This window comes from Chiroxiphia lanceolata, chromosome 29, assembly GCF_009829145.1.
Source record: "Chiroxiphia lanceolata isolate bChiLan1 chromosome 29, bChiLan1.pri, whole genome shotgun sequence".
Lineage (NCBI taxonomy): Eukaryota > Metazoa > Chordata > Aves > Passeriformes > Pipridae > Chiroxiphia > Chiroxiphia lanceolata.
In genome coordinates, this window is record NC_045665.1 from 1,637,919 (window position 1) to 1,658,573 (window position 20,655).

Genomic DNA, 20,655 nt, shown 5'->3' on the forward strand with positions numbered 1-20,655 from the left:
TTATTCCGCGCGTGTGCTTCGTTCCCTCCGGGCTCGGTTTGCCTGGAACGCCCCCGCGTACATGTAACGTGCTAACCACAATTCCAGTCGGGTGTCAGACGCCCCAGTTCGGTGTGGCAGAACGCGGAACGTGTAAAATCCTCTTGGGAATACCAAATCCTCTTGTTTAATACCAAATTTGTACAGTGATCAACGGGAGGGGAGATTTCCCCCGCGGAGCAGGGAGCAGCCCCCCAGCCCGCGGCGCTGGGGGCAGGGGAAGGGTCCCAGCCCCATTCCTGCCCTACAGGGGCCCCGCCAGCCGGTCCAGCTGCCGCGGGTTGGAGCCGCTCAGGAACTGCAGCTCCGCCTTCCCGTCCTCCGTGCGAGCTGGGGGAGAGAGGAAGAGAAAGGAAGGGAGATTTAGAGAGACTGAGAGAGCCTGAGAGAGCCTGAGAGAGGGCGGGCAGAGCCCCGGGGGCACCGACCTTGCTCGTGCTGCAGCCACTTGCGCTCCAGGTAGTACCCGTAGCAGCTCTCGAACTCCCGGGGGCTGTAGTTGGGCACCAGGATGGGCACGAAGGGGTCCAGGGCGTCAAACCCCTCCTAGGGAAGGGGGAAGGGAGGGAAGGCTGGGTGAGTAACAGCTGGACACAGCCTGCATGGATGTATCTCCACAAACAGCCCCCTAAACAGGGGGGTGGTTCTGCTTAACCCAGTGCAGGCAGAGCTGGAGCTTTGAGAAGGAACTTTCCTGCAGCCTTTTATTTGCTAAGGCGTGGAAAAACATGCCTTAATTTAAGGATGTTTCCCCTCCAAGGTGAATAAAGAAAAAGGGGTTGTTACAATCCTGCAGTGCAGTTGTAACTCTGAACAGAGGAGAAGCACTTTCCAGTCACTTATGCAATTGTATCTGAGTGACTTGATAACGTCCATGAGGAATTCTCCTTCCAACAGGTGCTTAATTTTATCCCCTGCCTGGGAAAGGACCAAAAGAAAGTCAAAGATGTCGTATTTCCATGGCAACAACCCAAGCACAGCAGCCCTTGGAGGAGGCAGAGGAGAGACTGGACTTTCTCCTCCAGTCAGCCCACCAGAAAGTTCTGAAGGACCCGTAGCTCAGGAATTAGTTGGTGTAAGGAAGCTAAACAGGATATGTCATTTTATGGTAGTACAGGTTTTATCTTGGATCTGAACAATTCTGCTTAATAATACCTATTTGGTTTAATACAATTCATTCACTATGAGAAATAAATGGATATTTTCACATTTCTGAAAATTCGCCGACCAGCTTTCTAACAAAGAGGGCTGTTGAGCACTTCAAGCTTTCTACTGACTCTGTACTACTTCCAGAATACTTATTTTTACAAGTTTAGCTGAAAGATGGAGGAGAAAGAAGAAAACACATCCAGCAGTTTTTGTAGCTGATGTGAACCTTTACCAGAGCTCAGTCGTGGAATATCCTGAGGGAAGGGAACCACAAGGATCATCCAGTCCAGGATATCCCAACAATCCCAACCCATCACTCAGAGCATTGTCCAAACCCTCCTGGAGCTCTGGCAGCCCTGGGCTGTGCCCACTGCCCTGGGCAGCCTGGTCAGTGCCCACCACCCTCTGGGGGAAGGATTTTCCTGAGATCCACCCTGAGCCTGCCCTGGCACAGCTCCAGCCCTTCCCTGGGTCCTGAGAGAGCAGGGGTTGGAGCTGTCCCTCCACACAGCACAGTCTGTCCCCCTGAACAGACACTGGGCCCCCAACCAGGGGTTTTGTTTCCCGAAGCCAAGAGGAAAAATAAAACCAAAGCAACCCCAAAGGAGGCCCCGGGACTCACCTTGCCCAGCAGCTCCTGGGGCAGGTAGGCAGAGCTGGGTTTGAAGAGCGAGCCCGTCTGGCTGAGGGTGGTCACAACAGCCCCTCCACTCTGAAAGGCAGGGCAGAAACAAACCCTGAGAGCTGCAAGCACGGCTCTGCTTCACAATCAACCCACCAGGAACCTCCTTCTCGGGAGACGGAGCTGCTGGAGCAAGTCCAGAGTGGGCTGTGGAGGTTCCAGGATGGAGCCCCTCTGCTCTGGAGCCAGGTTGGGAGAGCTGGGGGGTTCACCTGGAGAAGAGAAGCTCCAGGGAGACCTGAGAGTCCCTTCCAGGGCCTGAAGGGGCTCCAGGAGAGCTGGAGAGGGACTGGGGACAAGGGATGGAGGGACAGGACACAGGGAATGGCTTCCCACTGACTAAGGGGGATATTGGGAAGGAATTCTTGGCTGTGAGGGTGGGGAGGCCCTGGCCCAGGTTGCCCAGAGAAGCTGTGGCTGCCCCTGGATCCCTGGAAGTGTCCAAGGCCAGACTGGATGGAGCTTGGAGCAACCTGGGCCAGTGGAAGGTGTCCCTGCCCATGGCAGGGGTGGGACTGGATGAGCTTTAAGGTCCCTTCCAACCCAAACCAGTCTGGGATTCTGTGATTCTTTGATCTTACATCAATTCCAAAATTCTATAAAATGGACTTAAAATGCTCCTGACCACATTAACTCTGTTACTCCAGCTCCATGGGGGCATAGGGAACACACAGCTTGTGTTCCCAGCACTGCCATTTAAACATCTCTTACCTCTAAATGGTTTTGTTTGCAAACAACTGAAAGGCTTTAAAAAGGACCTTTAAATCTGAAGCCCAACTGTTGGAGCTCTGAGCATCCAGGGGACTGAAAAAGCAGGAGGAGGACTCGACCTTCAGGGACTAAAACTTCTAATCAGTTAAAAAAAATCATAAACCCAGATGTCCTAAGGGCTATCAAACACCTCCAGCTTGGGGTCCCACACTGGAATTCGGCACAGGAATCAGGCAGTGCTGTGGATTTGAGCTGTTCTCCTTCTCTTTGGGTGATGCCAGAAGCACTGATGAGACACCAGCACTGGTGGAGACCCAACTGGGCTGCAGGACCTGTGACCTTTGGGCCTGGGGTGGCTTTAGTGGCTGAGAGTGACACCCCAAAAGGCCCAGCCTGGAACTCACCCAGTCGTTCATCATCATCTTCCTCAGGTTGTGCACAAGTGTCAGCTCCTCTGGAGAAACCTGGGGAACATTTGACACATCAGCTTTGGGTTTGTTTTTTTTTTTGCCAGCAGCTTCTGCCTGAGACAGGAATTCCCCTCCCCTCCCTCCAATCAGCCTGGGAGGATCCTCTGTGTCCTTCAGGCAGGTTTTTCCCTGGGAGGATCCTCTGTGTCCTTCAGGCAGGTTTTTCCCTGGGAGGATCCTCCGTGTCCTTCAGGTAGGTTTTTCCCTGGGAGGATCCTCCGTGTCCTTCAGGCAGGTTTTTCCCTGGGAGGATCCTCTGTGTCCTTCAGGCAGGTTTTCCCTGGGGGGATCCTCCATGTGCTTCAGGCAGGTTTTTCCCTCTGCCCTGCAGCTCCGAGCCTGAGCCATCACTGCCCAGGGAACCCCCCAGGCCTTTGCTGCTCTAACAACACCCCCCAGCTCTTCTGCCTTCAGGAGGGACCTTCCTTCTCTAAAAACACGGGCCTGGCAAGGGAGGGACTGTCCTTCCCTAAAAACATGGGCCTGGCAAGGGAGGGACTGTCCTTCCCCAAAAACACGGGCCTGGCAGGGAGTGAGCATCTCCCAGGGATCACTGATGAGCTGAAGCTGCACAAAACCCCCTCCCTGCCCCTGTCCCCATCAGCAGGGCAGCAGAGACCCCCAGCCCTGTCCTTACAGGGCTCTTGTCCTCCCTCCTGAGCGTCGTGCGGCCCCACAGCGCGTTGACCCCGTCCACGGCCACGAGCAGCCGGAAGGTTCCGAGGGGGCTCTGCTGCTTCAGCTCCCTCAGCACGACCCCCACGGCGTCACTGGCTGTCCTGACCCGTGCCAGGCCCTGGGGGAAAGGGAACAGGGCTCAGTGTGGGCATCCTGGCACAGTCCTGACCCATGCCAGGCCCTGGGGGAAAGGGAACAGGGCTCAGCACAGGGAACAGGGCTCAGCACAGGGAAAAGGGATCAGTACAGGGAATGGGGCTCAGCAAAGGGAACAGGGCTCAGCACAGGGAACAGGGATCAGCAGAGGGGACAGGGATCAGCAAAGGGAACAGGGCTCAGCAGAGGGAATGGGAACAGGGCTCAGCAAAGGGAACAGGGCTCAGTGTGGGCATCCTGGCACAGTCCTGACCCATGCCAGGCCCTGGGGGAAAGGGAACAGGGCTCAGCACAGGGAACGGAGCTCAGCAAAGGGAACAGGGCTCAGGACAGGGAACAGGGAACAGCACAGGGAAAAGGGATCAGTACAGGGAATGGGGCTCAGCAAAGGGAACAGGGCTCAGCACAGGGAACAGGGATCAGCACAGGGAAAAGGGATCAGCAGAGGGAAAATGGATCAGCACAGGGAATGGGGCTCAGCACAGGGAACGGGAACAGGGCTCAGCACAGGGAACAGGGCTCAGCACAGGGAACGGGAACAGCAGAGGGAAGAGGGCTCAGCAAAGGGAAGAGGGCTCAGCACAGGGAACAGGGCTCAGCACAGGGAACAGGGCTCAACAGGGCTGGCCTGGCACGGGGTAACGCCAGGGGGGTCTGGGCTGCCCCTCCTGGGGGGAAGAAGGAGAAACCAGCAGCAAGAGGGGACACGGGGGGGGCAGTGGGGACACACAGGGGACACACAAGGGACACAGGGGACAGGAGGCCCAGGGAACACAGGGGACACACAGAGGATACAGGGGGGATGGGGACACACAGGAGACAGGGAACACATAGGGGGAACACACAGGGGACACAGAGGGACACAAGGGACATGGGGACACACAAGGGACACACAGGGGACACAGAGGGGACACACAGGGGGACAGGGGACACACAGGGGACACACAGGGGACAGAGGGGGACACAGGGGACACACAGGACACACAGGGGGACACACAAAGGACAGGGGGGGACACAGGGGGAATGGGGACACACAGGGGACACACAGCAGTCATGGGGGGCACATGGGACACACAGGGGGGACAGGGGACACACAAGGGATACAGGGAGGTACACAGGGGACACAAGGGGACACAACAGACACATAGGAGACATGGGGGGACACACTGGGGACATAGGGGGGACACATAAGGGACACACAGGGGTCATGGGGGGACACAGGACACACAGGGGAGACACAGGAGACACACAGGGGACACACAGGGGACAGAGGGGGGACACAGGGGACAGAGGACACACACCAGGGACACAGGTGACACACATGTGACACAGAAGGGAACACACAGGGGACACACAGGGGAGACACAGGAACACAGGGGACACAGAGGGGACAGGGGACACAGAGGGGACAGGAGACACAGAGGACACATAGGGCACACACAGGGCACACACAAGGAACACAGAGGGGACACACACACAGATCCATCACATCCCCCACAATGTTTTCTGTCCATAGGGAAGCCCCTTCCCTTTCCAGGACTCCCATCCCTCAGGGCTCCCGGAGCAGTTTGTTCCCCACACAGACGGGGGGATCTCCTGGCTCCAGGTGGGGCCCCCAGGATTGTCCCTGTGGGTTATTCCTCACCTGCTCCACCACCTCCCCCAAGGGCCTGCCCTCCTCGGTGCTCTCCCGTTTGCCCCACACGTATTTCCTCTGGGTTTTTATCTGTGGGAAGAGAATTACAGTGAGACTGGGGGGGGAACTGGGGCAAAGGATGGATTCCTGGTTCTTTCATGGAATCACAGGATCAGCTGGGTTGGGAAAACCCCTTCAGTATCATCCAGTCCAACCCTCACTCCAACCCCGCCGTGGTTCCCAGCCCATGGCACTGATGCCACATCCAGTCTGTGCTTAAAATCCTGAAGGGAATGGAGGGTGGGGACTCCACCCCCTCCCTGGGCAGCCCATTCCAATGGCTGGTCACTCTCTCTGGAAAGAATTCCTTCCTAATGTCCAACCTAAACCTCCCCTGGCACAGCCTGAGCCCCTCCTGTCCTGCTGCTGGTTCCTGGGAGCAGAGCCCGACCCCCCCCAGCTCCCCCCTCCTGCCAGGGAGTTGTGCAGAGTGGGGAGGTCTCCCCTGAGCCTCCTCCTCTCCAGGCTGAGCCCCCCCAGCTCCCTCAGCCTCTCCTCCCGGGAATTGTGCTCCAGACCCTTCCCCAGCCTCGCTGCTCTTCCCTGGCCCTGCTCCAGCCCCTCCATGTCCTTCCTGAGCTGAGGGCCCAGAGCTGGACACGGCACTCGAGGGGGGGCCTCGAGGGGCACAATCCCTGCCCTGCTCCTGCTGCCACCCTGATCCCGAGCCAGGCCGGGATCCATCGGCCCTCTTGGCCCCCTGGGCACACTCTGGCTCCTGTTCAGCTTCCTGCCCATCCCAAATCCCAGCTCCCTTCCCACTCTGGCCCAGCCCGGGGGTTGTTGTGCCCCTTGGCCTGGTTGAGCCTCATCCCGTTGGAATCAGCCCCTGGATCCAGCCTGTGCAGGTCCCTCTGCAGAGCCCTCCTGCCTTCCAGCAGATCCACACCCCCCAGCTTGGTGTCACCTGCACGTTTGCTGATGGTTCACTCGATCCCCTCACCCCCATCATCAACAGAGACATTGAACAGGACTGGGCCCAACTGGGGGACACCCCCAGTGCCCAGATCCCACCTGGATGCAGCTCCATCCCCCCTGGGGACACCCCCAGTGCCCAGATCCCACCTGGATGCAGCTCCATCCCCCAGCACTCCCCAGGCCCTAAACCCAGCAGGGAATGTCCCTGTCCAAGCCCTGGGCTGAAGATTTTCCAGGGCAGATGATTCCCAAGGCTCTGCTGAAAGCTGGGCAAACACACCCAGCCCCTCCCCTCACCCCCAGGGTCCCCTGGGCCTGAAAGGACGTAGGGGGGGGTCAGGCAGGACCTGCCCTTCCTAAACCTGTCCTGGCTGGCTCCACAAACCTCTCTCAGGAATCGTTCATTGGTGGTTTTGAAGTTCTTGAGCCAGGCAGAGGCCTGCAGAGGCTGATCCAGCCGCTCCTTCTTGTAGGAGGACTGCAAGAGCTCCCTGCAGTTCTTCACCCAGAGATGAGCTGGGAGCAAAAGGAAAACAGTTGGTTTGCATTTTTTATCTTTTTTTTTTTCTTTTTTTTCTTTTTTCCAGTCAAAACAATGATGTCAGGTGGGGGAGGGAGGGGGGGGTTATTGATTGTCCTTATCCTGCTACACTGGTAAGGAAAGTCAGAGAATCATGGAATGGGTTGGGTTGGGAGGGACCTTAAAGCTCATTTCACCCCCTGCCATGGGAAGGGACACCTTCCACTGGCCCAGCTTGCTCCAAGTCCCATCCAAGCTGGCCTTGGACATTTCCAGGGATCCAGGGGCAGCCACAGCTTCTCTGGGCAATCTGTGCCAGGGCCTCCCCACCCTCCCAGGGAGGAATTTCCTCCTAATATCCAATCTAAATCTACCCTCTGTCACTTTGAAGCCATTCCCCCTTGTCCTGTCCCTCCATCCCTTGGAAACAGTCTCTCTCCATCTTTCCTGTAGCTCCTGCAGGCACTCAAAGGCCACAATCAGGTCACCCCAAAGCTTCTCTTCTCCAGGCTGAACAATCCCAACTCTCCCAGCCTTTCCTCCCAGCAGAGCTGCTCTGATCATCCTGGGGCCTCCTCTGGACTTGCTCCAACAGCTCCACGTCCTTCCTCTGCTGGGAACATGGAGCTGGAGGCAGCACTCCTCCAGCTTTACTGGAGGACTCTCCCTTGGGAGCAGAGGATCCACACAGACCCCCACACTGGGGAAAATCAGACTGACTCAAACCCTGTGTGAGCTAATTATTATTATTATTATATTGTATTTTATTATCATAATATATAATATATATTACTATATATTATAATAGATTATAATCTAATTATAATAGTATAATTACATATTATATTATCAAATCTTCATTCACAAAGCCTAGCCATGATGATTATATTATAATTATTATTATATTATATTATTAATAATTATTATGCTCTGCTTTATTTGGGGGGTTTGTGCTTCATAAACCTTTTCTAGGGGAAAACGAGGGTGGTTTGCTGTGGCCCCAGCCCGCAGCTTTCCCTGGGAGCAGCATCTCCTGGAGCAGCACGTGTTTGGTGTGGGGACAGAGGGGACACTGGTGTTCTCACCATCGGGGATGTGCAGCACCAGCCAGCCTTGCCTGGAGCAGAAGTGAACCACGTGGCACAGGGTCATGGTCTTCCCTGTTCCCCTCTCACCATCTCCAACAGGGACTGTCAAGGAAAGTCTCTAAAAACCACTTCAGCTCACACCTTGTGGTCGTTTTTTTCAGGAAAGGCACTAAGGGGAGTCCAGAGGTTGTCAAAGCAAGGGTGACGTTCCATCCAGCGACAGGATGGGGCTCCTTCCCCCTGCATCCCACCCCCTGGGCAGAGCTGAGGAGCCCCCTCCCCTCAGGAGTGATGCCAGCCCTCTGTAGGGAGGGATGTGCCACGAGCCAAACCGGGTCAGAGGAAAGGTCTCCAAGCCCCAAACTCCCCGAGGTGCTCGGAGCCGCTGGGCTGAGCGCAGCCCACGGGGCAGAACCAGCTCCTGGAGGCTCAGCCTGGCTCAGAACATCACCCTCCCTGCACGGACCATTTGGGTTTCACCTGCATTCCCCCCTCAGGGGGTGGCCAAGGATACAGATGACGTATCTGACCGCGGGGTTGGCGAGGTTGGTGCCCCTCAGGTAGGCGAAGAGCTCGAGCGCCGGCCTGCGCACCATCACACAGGCCTCGTTGAAGGTCTGGATCTGAGGACAGGAGCAGAGAGGGACTGAGCTGATGCTGCTGCTGGTCAAGCACAGCTGCTCCCAGCTCTGCTCCATCACTGCCTGGGGGCTCTGGACACCCCCAGCTCTGCCCTCCCTGCCCAGGTGTCAGGTCGGTCGAGCCGGTGAAGCCGCGCTGCTTCCCAAGGACCTTCCCGTCCCTTCCGTGCCTGGAAACCCTTTCCAGGATTAGCTGCTCCATCATCTGACAGATTGAGGTGCAGCCAACCAGCCTGCCCATGAATCCAGAGCCAAGGGATGCCCCCAGGTAAGGAATCTGCTCCCAGCTCACAGAGCTGTCTCACCACAGAAATCAAGGCACCGGGGTTTTTTTGTTGCCCCCATAAACTTGATTTCATCAGACAGCCTGTTGCACACAGAAATATAACCATGGCAAACATTTCTGTAATTCAGCAGGTGCTGGGGAGTCAGGGATGGAAAATATGGGAATGAACGTTGCCCGAGGTGGGATCCCGGAACTCTGCAGCCTCTCCTCCGGGTGGGCTGACTCGTCTCTTTTAGGTGTTGGAAATAACAGTCAGGACCAGGGATAACTGCACTCCTGCAGCAGGTCATCCCTCTTATTCCAACAGGGGAGTATTGTAGTTGCCAAAGGATCTGATTCTTCCCACACAGAATCAGGGAATGGTTTGGAAGGGACCTTAAAGATCATCTCGTTCCGACCCCCTGCCGTGGAAAGGGACACCTCCCACCAGCCCAGGGTGCTCCAAGCCCTGTCCAGCCTGGGCTTGGACCCTTCCAGGGATGGGGCAGCCCCAGGACCCTCCCTCCAACGCTGCTCCAAGCTGGAGTACCTGCTGCTGGAAGCGGTAGGGGAGTCCATGTGGGAACACGGCCTTCACCTCCTCCAGGGGGATGTTGTAGTGCCGACCCTCGTGCTGCTCCGTGTGCTTGGCCTGGCAGGGGAGAAGGGCAACTGTCACATTCCTGAAGGGCTGAGGCCTCTGACCCAGACAGAGAAGGGAGGATGGAACAGAGAGGGAACACTCACTCCATCCCAGCAGTACCCACTCACTGGGATCAGAGCACAGAGCAGGAATTGTGGGGTCAGGACACTGCTGGGAGGTGCTTTGGAAGAGCCTGAAGAAAGGAGCTCCCACCTGGCACTGAACAATGAAGGGATTCCCTCAGCTCCTGTAGGAACCTCCATGGATTCATCTCACCTTCCATCAGTCCCCTCGTCCTTCTGGTCCCCCCAAACCTCCACAGCAGCTCTGGAGTTCCCTGTGGAGCCCCCTTTACTTTTTTTGGTGACAAAATGATGTTTTCTGCCTCGTGCTGCTGTGCCTCAGCAGCAACTCCCAAGGTGCCACTTGGTCACTGCTGTTGGAGGCTTAAAAAAACCTCCCAGTCTCTTTCCTGGGGCAATAATTTCCAGTCCCTTGCTGTGACCTCAGTGATCAGGGTTATTCCTGCACCAGACCTGAATCCTTCTGTATTTATCTCTAGTGAATACCTGCAGATCTGACTGTGCACTGCAAGAAGGTGTTGCTACTGAAATATGAAAATTTTAATACCTATTTCATGCCTTGTTTTTCCCTTTCTTTACTGTCTTTTCCTGCCATGCAGTACCTGCAAAGCACTTATTTATTTCCACTTGTTCCAGTCATCAGATTTTGTGTCTAATTAGGACAGCATATACAAGAGATTTTATATATATATATATATATAATCTATATATTCTGCAGCCCTTCTTGTGTGACTTCCAGCAGTTTGGTGCCAAGCTTTGAAGCTTCTATCATGTCCTGCTTTCTGCACTTTTCCATGGATTTAAAGTAAAAAAATCCTCCTCTTCCCTCTTGTGCACGTCAGTCTCATATATATATATATATATATATATAAAAACAACAAATATAACAAATCCCCTGTTTTCTTTCTTCTTGAGTAGCTGGACCTGGGTGTGATTAGTGCCTGTTTGGCCAGGAATATTTGTCTTTTCCCAGTTCTTGAGGGATCCTTCACGTGCCACTGCTGCAGCGCTGCCACACACCCAGGAACTCTTGTTATGAAGTGTCCCTTCCCTTCTCCAGACCAGATTTCAGCACAGGACACTCCTGTTCTCTCACCTTCTGCCCCCTCCTACTCCCCATTCCACACCTGGCTGAGGGCAGGTGTTCCCAGGGCAGGTCAGGGTGTCCTGGGCTCCGTGGTTTTCCCTGGCACAGCCGCAGGATTCCAGGAACTCCCAGTTTTGGCCAGAGGAAGAAACCATCTGGTAACTCCAGCAAACCACTGGGCTGCTGCAGCTGCCAACCTGGTGCCTGCTGGTCAGGAGGAAACCTCTGCAACAGGAATCCTGGCTTTCCAAGAGGTGCCCTGCTGCAGGGAGGGGTCACTCGGGGAGATCTGTGAACTGGGACTCCAGTCTTTTCCCCATCAGAGCTCATTTCAAACTCTGGGCTCCCTGGGGTTTTCCTGCACGTGTTGGACACAGATTAACTGCGTTTTTTTCAGGGCAGTGTCACCTTTGGGCTCAAAGAGTGGACTCCAGAGCCCGTTTTCACTCTCAGCTTCATCCCTGACTCGCTGCATAACTTCAGGCACATTCCCTCCCTCTCCTCCCTCTGCAAAGTGGGTCACGGTGTCTCTGCCCCCACGTTCAGTCGCTCTGAGCTTTGCTAATGGAAAGGTACAGAAAAGCCACATCCTATGAAAAATTTCGTGTTCATCTGGTCTTCTCAATCCGTTTTTCATGGGCCTCCCTGGGGTGCAGGTTTGCTGCTGAAGCGACCCAGGGAGCCCCAGGAAGGCCGAGCCGACGGAGCAGGACGCGGTGGCTGCCACCAAAGCCACCAAAACCCCGGGCACATCCAGCCAGAATGCCAAAGCCAGTTGCCTGGCAACGTGAAAGGCAGGCACAGGACGGAGGGGGGACAATCGCTGCCATCTGGACTCTGCTGTGCAATCCATAGACAGGGGGTCACGTGCGGCAGGATCATCTCCCCGCTGCCGTTTCCATAGAGACCCTGGAGGAATCGGCACCGAGAGGCTCCAATTACAGAGGCAGCAGAAAAGCACCTCAAAGGCTCCTTCCATTCCTTTATTCCACTTCATTTTGCATCCCAAGACGGGGAGTGTGAGGCTGGAATTGTGATGCTGTGGGGCTGTGCCGGGCCGAGGGCCCTGTGGGCCTGGGGGGGTTTTGTCCCCTTCACGGCCGATTCGGGGAGGTTGGTCAGGGAGGAACAACCCTGGAGTTGGAATTAATGGTATCATCAGACACATCTGAGCTTCTGCAAAATACAGATGAAGCTCACATGTACAAGCTTCCTCTGTGCAGCTCTAGGGAAAGGAATCAATACTCGTTCCCAGGGGCTTTCGGGCAGAGCAGCCCCGTCCTGCCCTGCACAGCCACGGCTGTTCCCACGGGATTGCATCCCTGTTTTAAGGCTGTGTACCTCCTTCTCTGAAACAACACAATCCCCATCAGCATTCCTGGCCCCTGCACGTCCAGGGTGGCACCCAGGCCTGGCTGTGTGACAGGGACAGGGGTGTCACACAGGGGACTCACCGGGTCGCTCTCGCTGGTGTGGAAAACCGCTCGGGGCCTCTGTGGGGTCGGGACATCCTGGCTGGCAACGGAGCTCAGGCACTCCTTGGCTGCTGTGGGGAGGCCACAGCCTTGCTGCAGCTAAGGGAAAAACAAGGCAAACACACAACAAACCTCTCAGCAGCCAAGGATTAGCAGGAAGAAAAACACCCAGTGGGTTTGTTTTGTGCGCTCGTGGCACTGGCACGTGCCAGCCAGAACTGAACTCTAATTGCAATTAGAATTAGAGAGCTCATCATTAGCATGTCAATTCATTACGAAAACATCACGCTGTAGAACCAGATTTCACATTTAGATACCTGCACCTAAACCATTCCCACCTGAACTCACCTCAGCTGAGACAAGCCCTGAGCCCGAGTTCTTCCCTGCAAGATTCCTTAGGATTCCCAAGTCCAGCTGTTGAGGCCCCACTGCTGGGAAGTGCCCACCACGTTTCTGCCCCCACTGAGGAGTGGTAGTTAGCACCTCGGAAACTCAGGCTGTCTGGTAATCCATAATCACCTCAATTACTGAGGGATTAGTGCAGCTCTGCCCACTATTTGATGTTTGTAATTACACTCCCCTGCACTGATTTCCCTGTGTCCCTGCATCCAGGCTCTGTCATTAGAGAAACCAAAACAGCCAGCTAAGCTGATTAATTCATTTCTGCCCAGACAGGCTGCTGAATCCTGCCCGGGCAGCCCAGCCAAAACAGGCAGGAGAGGGAGCAGAGGCAGCACAAGCATTTTATTCTGTGGTGGTGAAAGCAAACACAGGCATTTGTCACTGATTTGGAAAGTGCATCCTCCAGAGAGGCTCAGGGAGGAGCTGAGCCCCTCTCAGCACTGACAGGGACACTTGCAGCTGAACACAGAGCCAGCAGTTTCCCTGTTCTGTCTGTCCACACGGGAGCAGCAGGAACCAGAGCTCAGAGCCAGGGCCAGCTGCCTCAGCTCTCTGTGGCATGACACAGCTCTGCTGCCACCCCAGTGCTTCCACAGGGGCTCAGGAGAAGGTGGGATTGCCCCACATTCCGTGCCCAGCACACACTGGACGCCTGAGTCAGCATTTCAGCACTTGCTGTCCTGTGGGGGAAGGAATGAAACCAGTTTGGAGCCCACAGCAGATCCCTCAGGGACAAAGTGCTGCAGTGGGAACGGGGAGATCACCCAACAGCCACTGGGTCATCACTCTCTTCCCTTGTTCCCACATTTCCTCCCCAAATCCAAATGATCACTCAGGATGATTTATTTGGCTACATTTAGCCCAAAGTCCACAGAAGTGACCATTTGCAGCCCAGAGCAGGGCCCAAAGATGTCAATTTAACACAGGAATAACTGGAGCAGGTAACTCTTGGCACCTGTTCACCCAGAAAATGTCAGCCCTAAGCCATTCCCAGCCTGGAATCACAGTCCCCCTCACTTTCCTTGAGCAGGTTGCCCAGAGAAGCTGTGGCTACCCCATTCCTGAAGTGTCCAAGGCCAGGCTGGACGAGGCTTGGAGCAACCTGGGCTAGTGGAAGGTGTCCCTGCCCATGGCAGGGGGTGGCACTGGGTGAGCTTCAAGGTCCCTTCCAACCCAAACCATTCCATGACTCCATGATCCCACATTCCCTCCTTCTCAAGGCTCAGGTGAAGCTCTGGGGCTGTAAGACCCCCTTCCCAGGAGTCCCACCCAGATCCTTGTCCCTGAGCTGCGCAGCCACAAAGGGAACTGAAGCAAGGATTCACCTCTTGCTTGGGGCTGAGTTTTTAAGTGTGTCCTCACACAGCCTTTGGCTGAAGGATGTTCCCTCAAACCAACACCCCCAGGTATCACGTTTTAGAAAGCCCAGTCTCAGGCCAGGACCTGGAATCTCTACTGGACATAATCCAGTTCCCAGTGAGTTCTCTAAGGGAGTGGAATTCAGGATGATTGACAGTGTGAGGAGGACTTTGCCCTGAAGTTCAGTCCCCTGGTTCTGCAACCAAAACACATCAGATTTCTACTTTTCCATCCACAGAGCAAATCCCATCCCTGAATGACTCCACCTTTGTCCTGGAAGGACACTGGTTTACAGTGTCACTTGAAGTTTTAACAGGTCTTTCCCAAAACCTCTATGTGGCCTTCAGAACTTTCCCTTCGTTGGCTGTGGCTCCAGAAGCAGCTTCCAAGAACCTGGAGACAGGGAATCCTTCACCTCTCCAGTGCTACCAAGCCAACACGAGCTCCTGGAGCCGTGAGCAGGATCCAGCTCGTGGGTATCCCAAGTTTCAGAGATTTCAGAGACACAGATTATCTGTGATTTACAAAATCCATGCAGGAATCTGTGGATATTTAACAGGCTGCAAGAAGACCTTCAAGTGACCCAGAACAGCCCTGGTAAAACACTACATATTCTGATTTTAGAGCAGCAACACGTCCCTCCTCTTTGACAAACAGCTCATCACTGATCCCTGGAATGCCAGAAACGCCCCCAACCCTCCCTGCACAGCAAATCCCAGCACGTTAAACAGCTCCCTTAAAGCTGTTTATCCCGGGAGTGGGTTTCTGAGGGCGAGTTTCCATCTGCCAGAGGACACAGGAGTCTCCTGACGGGGATCCCTGAAATGGCAGCGGAGCATCACGTGGTGCCCGGGGATTTATCCGGAGCCTGGAGCCGTGAGGTGGAGCTGTTCCCGCACATTCCACGGGATCCTGGGCTCTGGGAAGGGCTGGCTGTTCCCTGCAGGATGCTGTTCCCTGCAGGATGCTGTTCCCACACGTTCCATGGGATCCCGGGCTCTGGGAAGGGCTGGCTGTTCCCTGCAGGATGCTGTTCCTGCACATTCCACGGGATCCCAGGCTCTGGGAAGGGCTGGCTGTTCCCTGCAGGATGCTGTTCCTGCACATTTCATGGGATCCCAGGCTCTGGGAAGGGCTGGTTGTTCCCTGCAGGATGCTGTTCCTGCACATTTCACGGGATCCCAGGCTCTGGGAAGGGCTGGCTGTGCCCTGCAGGATGCTGTTCCCTGTAGGATGCTGTTCCTGTATGTTCCACGGGATCCCAGGCTCTGGGAAGGGCTGGCTGTGCCCTGCAGGATGCTGTTCCCTGTAGGATGTTGTTCCTGCATGTTCCATGGGATCCCAGGCTCTGGGAAGGGCTGGCTGTTCCCTGCAGGATGCCATGGGCAGGTACAGCAGCAAACCAACCGACTGGAGCTCCTTTCCCCCGGGAAGCTGCTCCAGAACATCCCTTGGGCTGAAGGATGTTTCCTCAAGCCAACACCACCAAGGATCACGTTTTAGAAAGCCCAGTCTCAGACCAGGACCTGGGATCTCTACGGGACATGAGCCAGTCCCCAGTGAGTTCTCTAAGGGAGTGGAATTCTGGAATTCCAGGAGTGGAACTCCCGGCGGGGGAAGGAAGCTCTCCCGGGATCCCAGGGCTGCTCCGAGCCGGGGCACAGCTGATTTTGACACCCTGGTAAAAGCACTGAGCCGTTTTTTAGGCTCAGAAAATGAAAAAGGGGAAAGGTTCTTCCCCCAGACAGGTTCCCCAGGTCCCGGCCCCGAGGCTGCCAGAGCTCCAGGGGCGTTTGGGCAACGCTCTCAGACGATAAATACAAGAAAACTCTCATTTTTTACAGCTGTAAATCACCATTCCAGGTCGTGGGACAGCTGAAATATTGGGAATACCACGAGGCTCTCACAGGACTCACCTTCAGCGAGCGGCAGGCCAGTCCCTTCAGGCTTCTCAGCATTTTTCTGCAGGGACACAAGTGGATATTTTAGGGGTTTTTATTGTGCTTAATGTACCTTATGCTGGGAGAGAATAGTTCCATGTCAAGGCACACAAATAACTCAGGCCAAGGGTCAGATGCTCTGCAGCCATCCAGGGGTCAGCATCGTTTGCCTGATAAAAACCACCCCATTAATTACACGGCCCTTTCTTCAGAAATGCATTTGCACAAAAAAAACCCAAACCCTCAGGTTCTAAATCAAGGTATTTCCCTTTTTTTCCCAGAAATACAGTTACCAAAAAAAAAAACCTCCTTAATTTGTGAATCAAGGTATTTCATTCATCTGGTGAGGAGAACAGAGTCTTTTGTGGGGGAAGGAATTTTGGCTGCAGCTAAAAGAAAAGTTAAAAGATGTAAGAGCTGCAGGGGTGATTATTGTGAAGAAACTGGAATAATGTAGACACTGAAGATGCTTCTAATTTTTTTAACTTTCTGTCCATTTTTTAAACTCTATGTCAATTCTTTTAAACTTTCTCTTAATTTTTTACACTTTGTCCTTTTTTCTTTTAACTTTCTATCCATTTCTTTCAAACTGTGTCCTTTTTTTAAAACCTTCTATCCATTTTTTCAAACTTTGCCCTTTTTTTTAAACTTTCTGTCCATTTTCATAAAACTTCCTGTCAATTTTTTAAACTTTACATCCATTTGGATAAAAACTTTCTGTCCATTTTTTAAACTTTCTGCTCGTTTTTTTAAACTTCCTGGTAATATTTTTAACTTTCTTTCTGTTTTTTTTTAGAACCTTGCCTTTTTTTTTTTTTCAAACTTTCTGTTAATTTTTTTTAAACTGTTAAATTTTTTAAACTTTCTGTCAATTTTTTAAAACTTTCTGTTAATTTTTAAAGGTTTTTTTCAGCATTCTGACAGAATCCTCACGCAGCTCTGGGGGCTCCTCCTGGGATTTTTGTGTCCCTGGGAGAGGAGATAAAAACTGCAGCCACTTTTTGAGTGCACCTGGATCAGGACAAGAACTGCACAGCACAAGGGGGACACCAGGGAAAAACTAAATACAGGGAATAGGGAAAAATACAGGGAACAAAGAAAAATACAGGAAATAAAGAGCCTGTGCTCTTTATTATTTATATTATTTATATACATAAATAGAATATATATATTTATGTATTCTTTGTTACTTATAAAGATTTCTATATAAAAATATATTTATATATTCTTTATCATTTATTTTATAAGGATTTCTATATGGAAAAGATATATTTATATATTCTTTACTATTTGTATTATTTAAAAATATTTCTATGTGAAAACATATATCCTTATATATATTTTTTACTATTTATATTGTTTATAAGGGTTTCTTTATGAAAACATATATATTCTTTACTATTTGTATTATTTATTATATTTCTATATGAAAACATATATATTTTTATATTCTTTATTATTTACATATATGAATATATATTTCTATATTGTTTATTATTTATATTACTTATACATGAATATATTTCTATATTCTTTATAATTTCTATTACTTATACAAGAATATATATTTTTATATTCTTTATTCTTTATATTACTTATACATGAATATATTTCTATATTCTTTATCATTTCTATTACTTACACATGAATATATTTCTATACTCTTTATCACTTGTATTATTTATACATACAAATATATATATGCGTGCATTCTTTATCACTCATATCATTTATAAGGATTTCTATAATTTAAATTTAAAGAACTAAAAACCACGCCGATAACTCCCCCCCCCCCCCAAAAAAAGGCGCATTTTCCGCCATAAACCCGCAACCTCAAAAGTTAAAACACAATAAACCCCCCCCCGGTTGTTGCGGAGTCTCTGCCGAGCCCACCCCGGTGCCCCCCCGGTGCCCCCGGTCCTCCCGGTGCCCCCCACGTGCTCCCCGCTCCCCCTTCCCGGGACTCCAGCGGGGCTCCGGGAGCGCCCCGGGAGCGGCCGGAGGCGGCCCCCGAGGGTCTCCGAGGGGTCTCCGAGGGGTCTCCGAGGGGGTCGGCGGTGCCCCCGCACTCACCGGACCCGCCGGTGCCGGTGCCACCTCCCGGTGCCACCCCCGGGATGACGCGCGGCCGCTACGGGTGGCTCGGAGGGACAGGGAGGGCGTGGCGGGGGCGTGGCCACAGCGGGGCGTGGCCACAGCGGGCGTGGCCGCGTGGGCGTGGCTCTCTGGGCCCGTTTCCGAGCGGCGTTAAAACGTTAATCGCGTTAATTGGCTGAATTTCGGTTTCTCCGGGAGCCGCGCGGCTCCTCGGTGTCCGATTTTTGCGCGTCCGTGGTTTCGTTTCCGGCTTTTCGCCGATTTAATCAATAATTGAAGTCGCGGAGTCACAGAATGGGGCAGGTTGGGAGGGACCTGGTCCCACCTCCCCGCTCAGGCAGGGTCATCCCAGAGCACACGGCACAGGACTGTGTCCAAGATGGCTCTGGAATATCTCCAGGAGAGAGATTCCACACCCTCCCCGGGCAGCCTGTTCAGCGCTGGGTCACTGCCCGGGGAAGTTCTTCCTCGTGTCCAGGTGGAACTTCTGGGCATCAGTTTTGTGTCCTGTTTTTGGGCAGCCCCGAGCAGAGCCTGGTCCATCCCCTGCAGGCACTGACACGCCCTGGGGAGGTCCCCTCTCGGTGTCCCCTGGTCACAGAGATGCTCCAGCCCCTTCAGCATCCTCACGACCTCCCCTGGACCCGCTCCAGGAGCTCCATGTCCCTCCTGTCCTGAGGAGAACTGGCCCCACACTCCAGCTGTGCCTCCCCAGGGCTGGGCAGAGGGGCAGGATCACTCCCTGACCTGCTGAGAATTCTCTTCCTGATGCCCCCCAGGACCCCCCTGTCCTTCTTGGCCCTGAGGGTACAGTGCTGGCTCAGGGACAGCTTGTTTGTCATTTCTTGAGGAGTTGTCCAGCTCCTCAGTGTCGAATTGTTCCTGTCTGCTGCAAAAGCTGTTCATGGGTTTGTTGCCAGGTTTTCAGGTATCAACAGCTTAAATCTGTGTTTCTGCAAAGGCTTTGACTCCATAGAGTCGTAGAAACATGGAATGGGTTGGGTTGGAAGGAATCTTGAAGATCATCTCATCCCACCCCCTGCCATGGGCAGGGTCACCTTCCACTGGCCCAGGTTGCTCCAAGCCCTGTCCAACCCGGCCTTGGACACTTCCAGGGATGGAGCAGTCACAGCTTCTCTTGGCAACCCCTGCCAGGGCCTCCCTGGTTCTCACAAGGAAGAATTTTTTCCCTATATCTGATCCAAACCTACTCTCTGTCAGTTTGAACCCATCCCCCTGTGTCCTGGCCCTCCAGGCTCTGGTAAACAGTTTTGCCTCATCTCTCCTCTGAGTTCTCTGCAGGCACTGCAAGGCCACAGTCAGGTCACCCCAAAGCTTCTCCTCTCCAGGCTGAACAATCCCAGTTCTCTCAGCCTTCCCTCCCAGCAGAGCTGCTCCAGAGCCCTCTGATCCACTTGGTGCCTCCTCTGGACTTGCTCCAAAGGAGGAATTTCCATTTTGCTGTTGGTATTTCAGTTGTGGGATTTTTTTTGTTTGTTTGGATTTTTTATATATCTTGCTGTAATACAATTTGTTATTAATTTCTCCTATTTGTGGCATGCAATGTTTAAAACTCTAGTAAATGGACTGTATTAATTCCTATCAGGCATTGTGAACATCATTCCATCATTCCCAAGATAAGAAGCACATGGAACTGTTGGAGTAAGTCCAGAGGAGGTCATGAAGTTGATAAGGGGACTGGAGCACCTCCCATAGGGAGTCAGACTGGGAAAGCTGGGAATGTTCAGGCTGGAGAAGAGAAGGTTGTGTGGAGACCTCAGGGCACCTTCCAGGATCTGAAGGGGCTCCAGGGAAGCTGGAGAGGGACTGTTCATCAGAAACTGGGGTGACAGGACAAGGGGGAATGGCTTCAAACTGAAAGAGAGGAAATTCAGGTTAGATATCAGGAAGAAATCCTTCCCTGCGAGGATGAAGAAACCCTGGCACAGGTTGCCCAGGGAAATTGTGGATGCCCCAACCTGGCAGTGTGCAAGTCCAGCTTGGACAAAGCCTTGAGCAACGTGGTCTAGTGGAAGGTGTCGCTGCCCATGGCAGGGGGATAGGTTGGCACAAAATGAACTTTACATTCCCTTCCAATGCCTTAACACACTATGATTCCACGACTCCAGTTTCACAAAAGGCCTTTTAGCATTCCAAACTCACTAGCACATGTGACCCTCAAGGAAAGATGCCTTTGTGCGTCTACGCATCCCCCTTACAGATCATTTGATGTAAAAAACCCACCTTGTTTTCCCCCCCTTATTTTCCTTTTCGGAGAGTCTTTGCCGGGCCTGGCGGGGGGGGGGCGTGGCCGAGGGCGTGGCCATAGAAAGGGAGGGGCGTGGCCTAAGGCACAAGGGGCGCGGTCTGGCGGGCGAGGGGCGTGACCGACGAGAAAAGGGGCGTGGCACGGCCCGGGGGGGCGTGCCCGGCGCGCGGGGCGGGGGGGGGGCGTGTCCGTGCGCTCGCTCGCGGCGGAGCAGGAGCCGCCGCCATTTTGGTTCCGCCGCCTCGCTCGGCTCAGGCCCCGCCGCGGCGGCCGCTCGGTCCCGGTGC

At 53.5% G+C, this 20,655-nt stretch overlaps 1 protein-coding gene across 1 annotated transcript; it reads right to left on the reverse strand.

The window, feature by feature from the left end:
* Nucleotides 1–138: 138 nt before the first annotated feature.
* On the reverse strand, nucleotides 139–18,151 carry DAP3 (death associated protein 3). The gene is made up of 13 exons (XM_032713288.1): nucleotides 18,076–18,151; nucleotides 15,979–16,024; nucleotides 12,281–12,400; nucleotides 9,564–9,665; nucleotides 8,622–8,730; nucleotides 8,105–8,197; nucleotides 6,885–7,015; nucleotides 5,531–5,611; nucleotides 3,689–3,847; nucleotides 2,986–3,045; nucleotides 1,811–1,900; nucleotides 468–585; nucleotides 139–369 (listed from the first exon to the last, which is right to left on the reverse strand). The coding sequence occupies exons 2-13, from the start codon at nucleotides 16,018–16,020 to the stop codon at nucleotides 284–286; spliced, it is 1,191 nt and encodes a 396-aa protein (XP_032569179.1). The 5' UTR covers nucleotides 16,021–16,024; nucleotides 18,076–18,151; the 3' UTR covers nucleotides 139–283.
* Between the last annotated feature and the right edge of the window lie 2,504 nt (nucleotides 18,152–20,655).

Coding starts and splice junctions, on each gene's coding strand:
- DAP3 (XM_032713288.1), bottom strand. CDS start 16,020: ATGCTGAGAAGCCTGAAGGGACTGGCCTGCCGCTCGCTGAAG. Junction 8,731..9,563: donor CCTACCGCTTCCAGCAGCAG/GTACTCCAGCTT, acceptor TCCTGTCCTCAG/ATCCAGACCTTCAACGAGGC. Junction 7,016..8,104: donor GGTGCTGCACATCCCCGATG/GTGAGAACACCA, acceptor TTTTGCTCCCAG/CTCATCTCTGGGTGAAGAAC.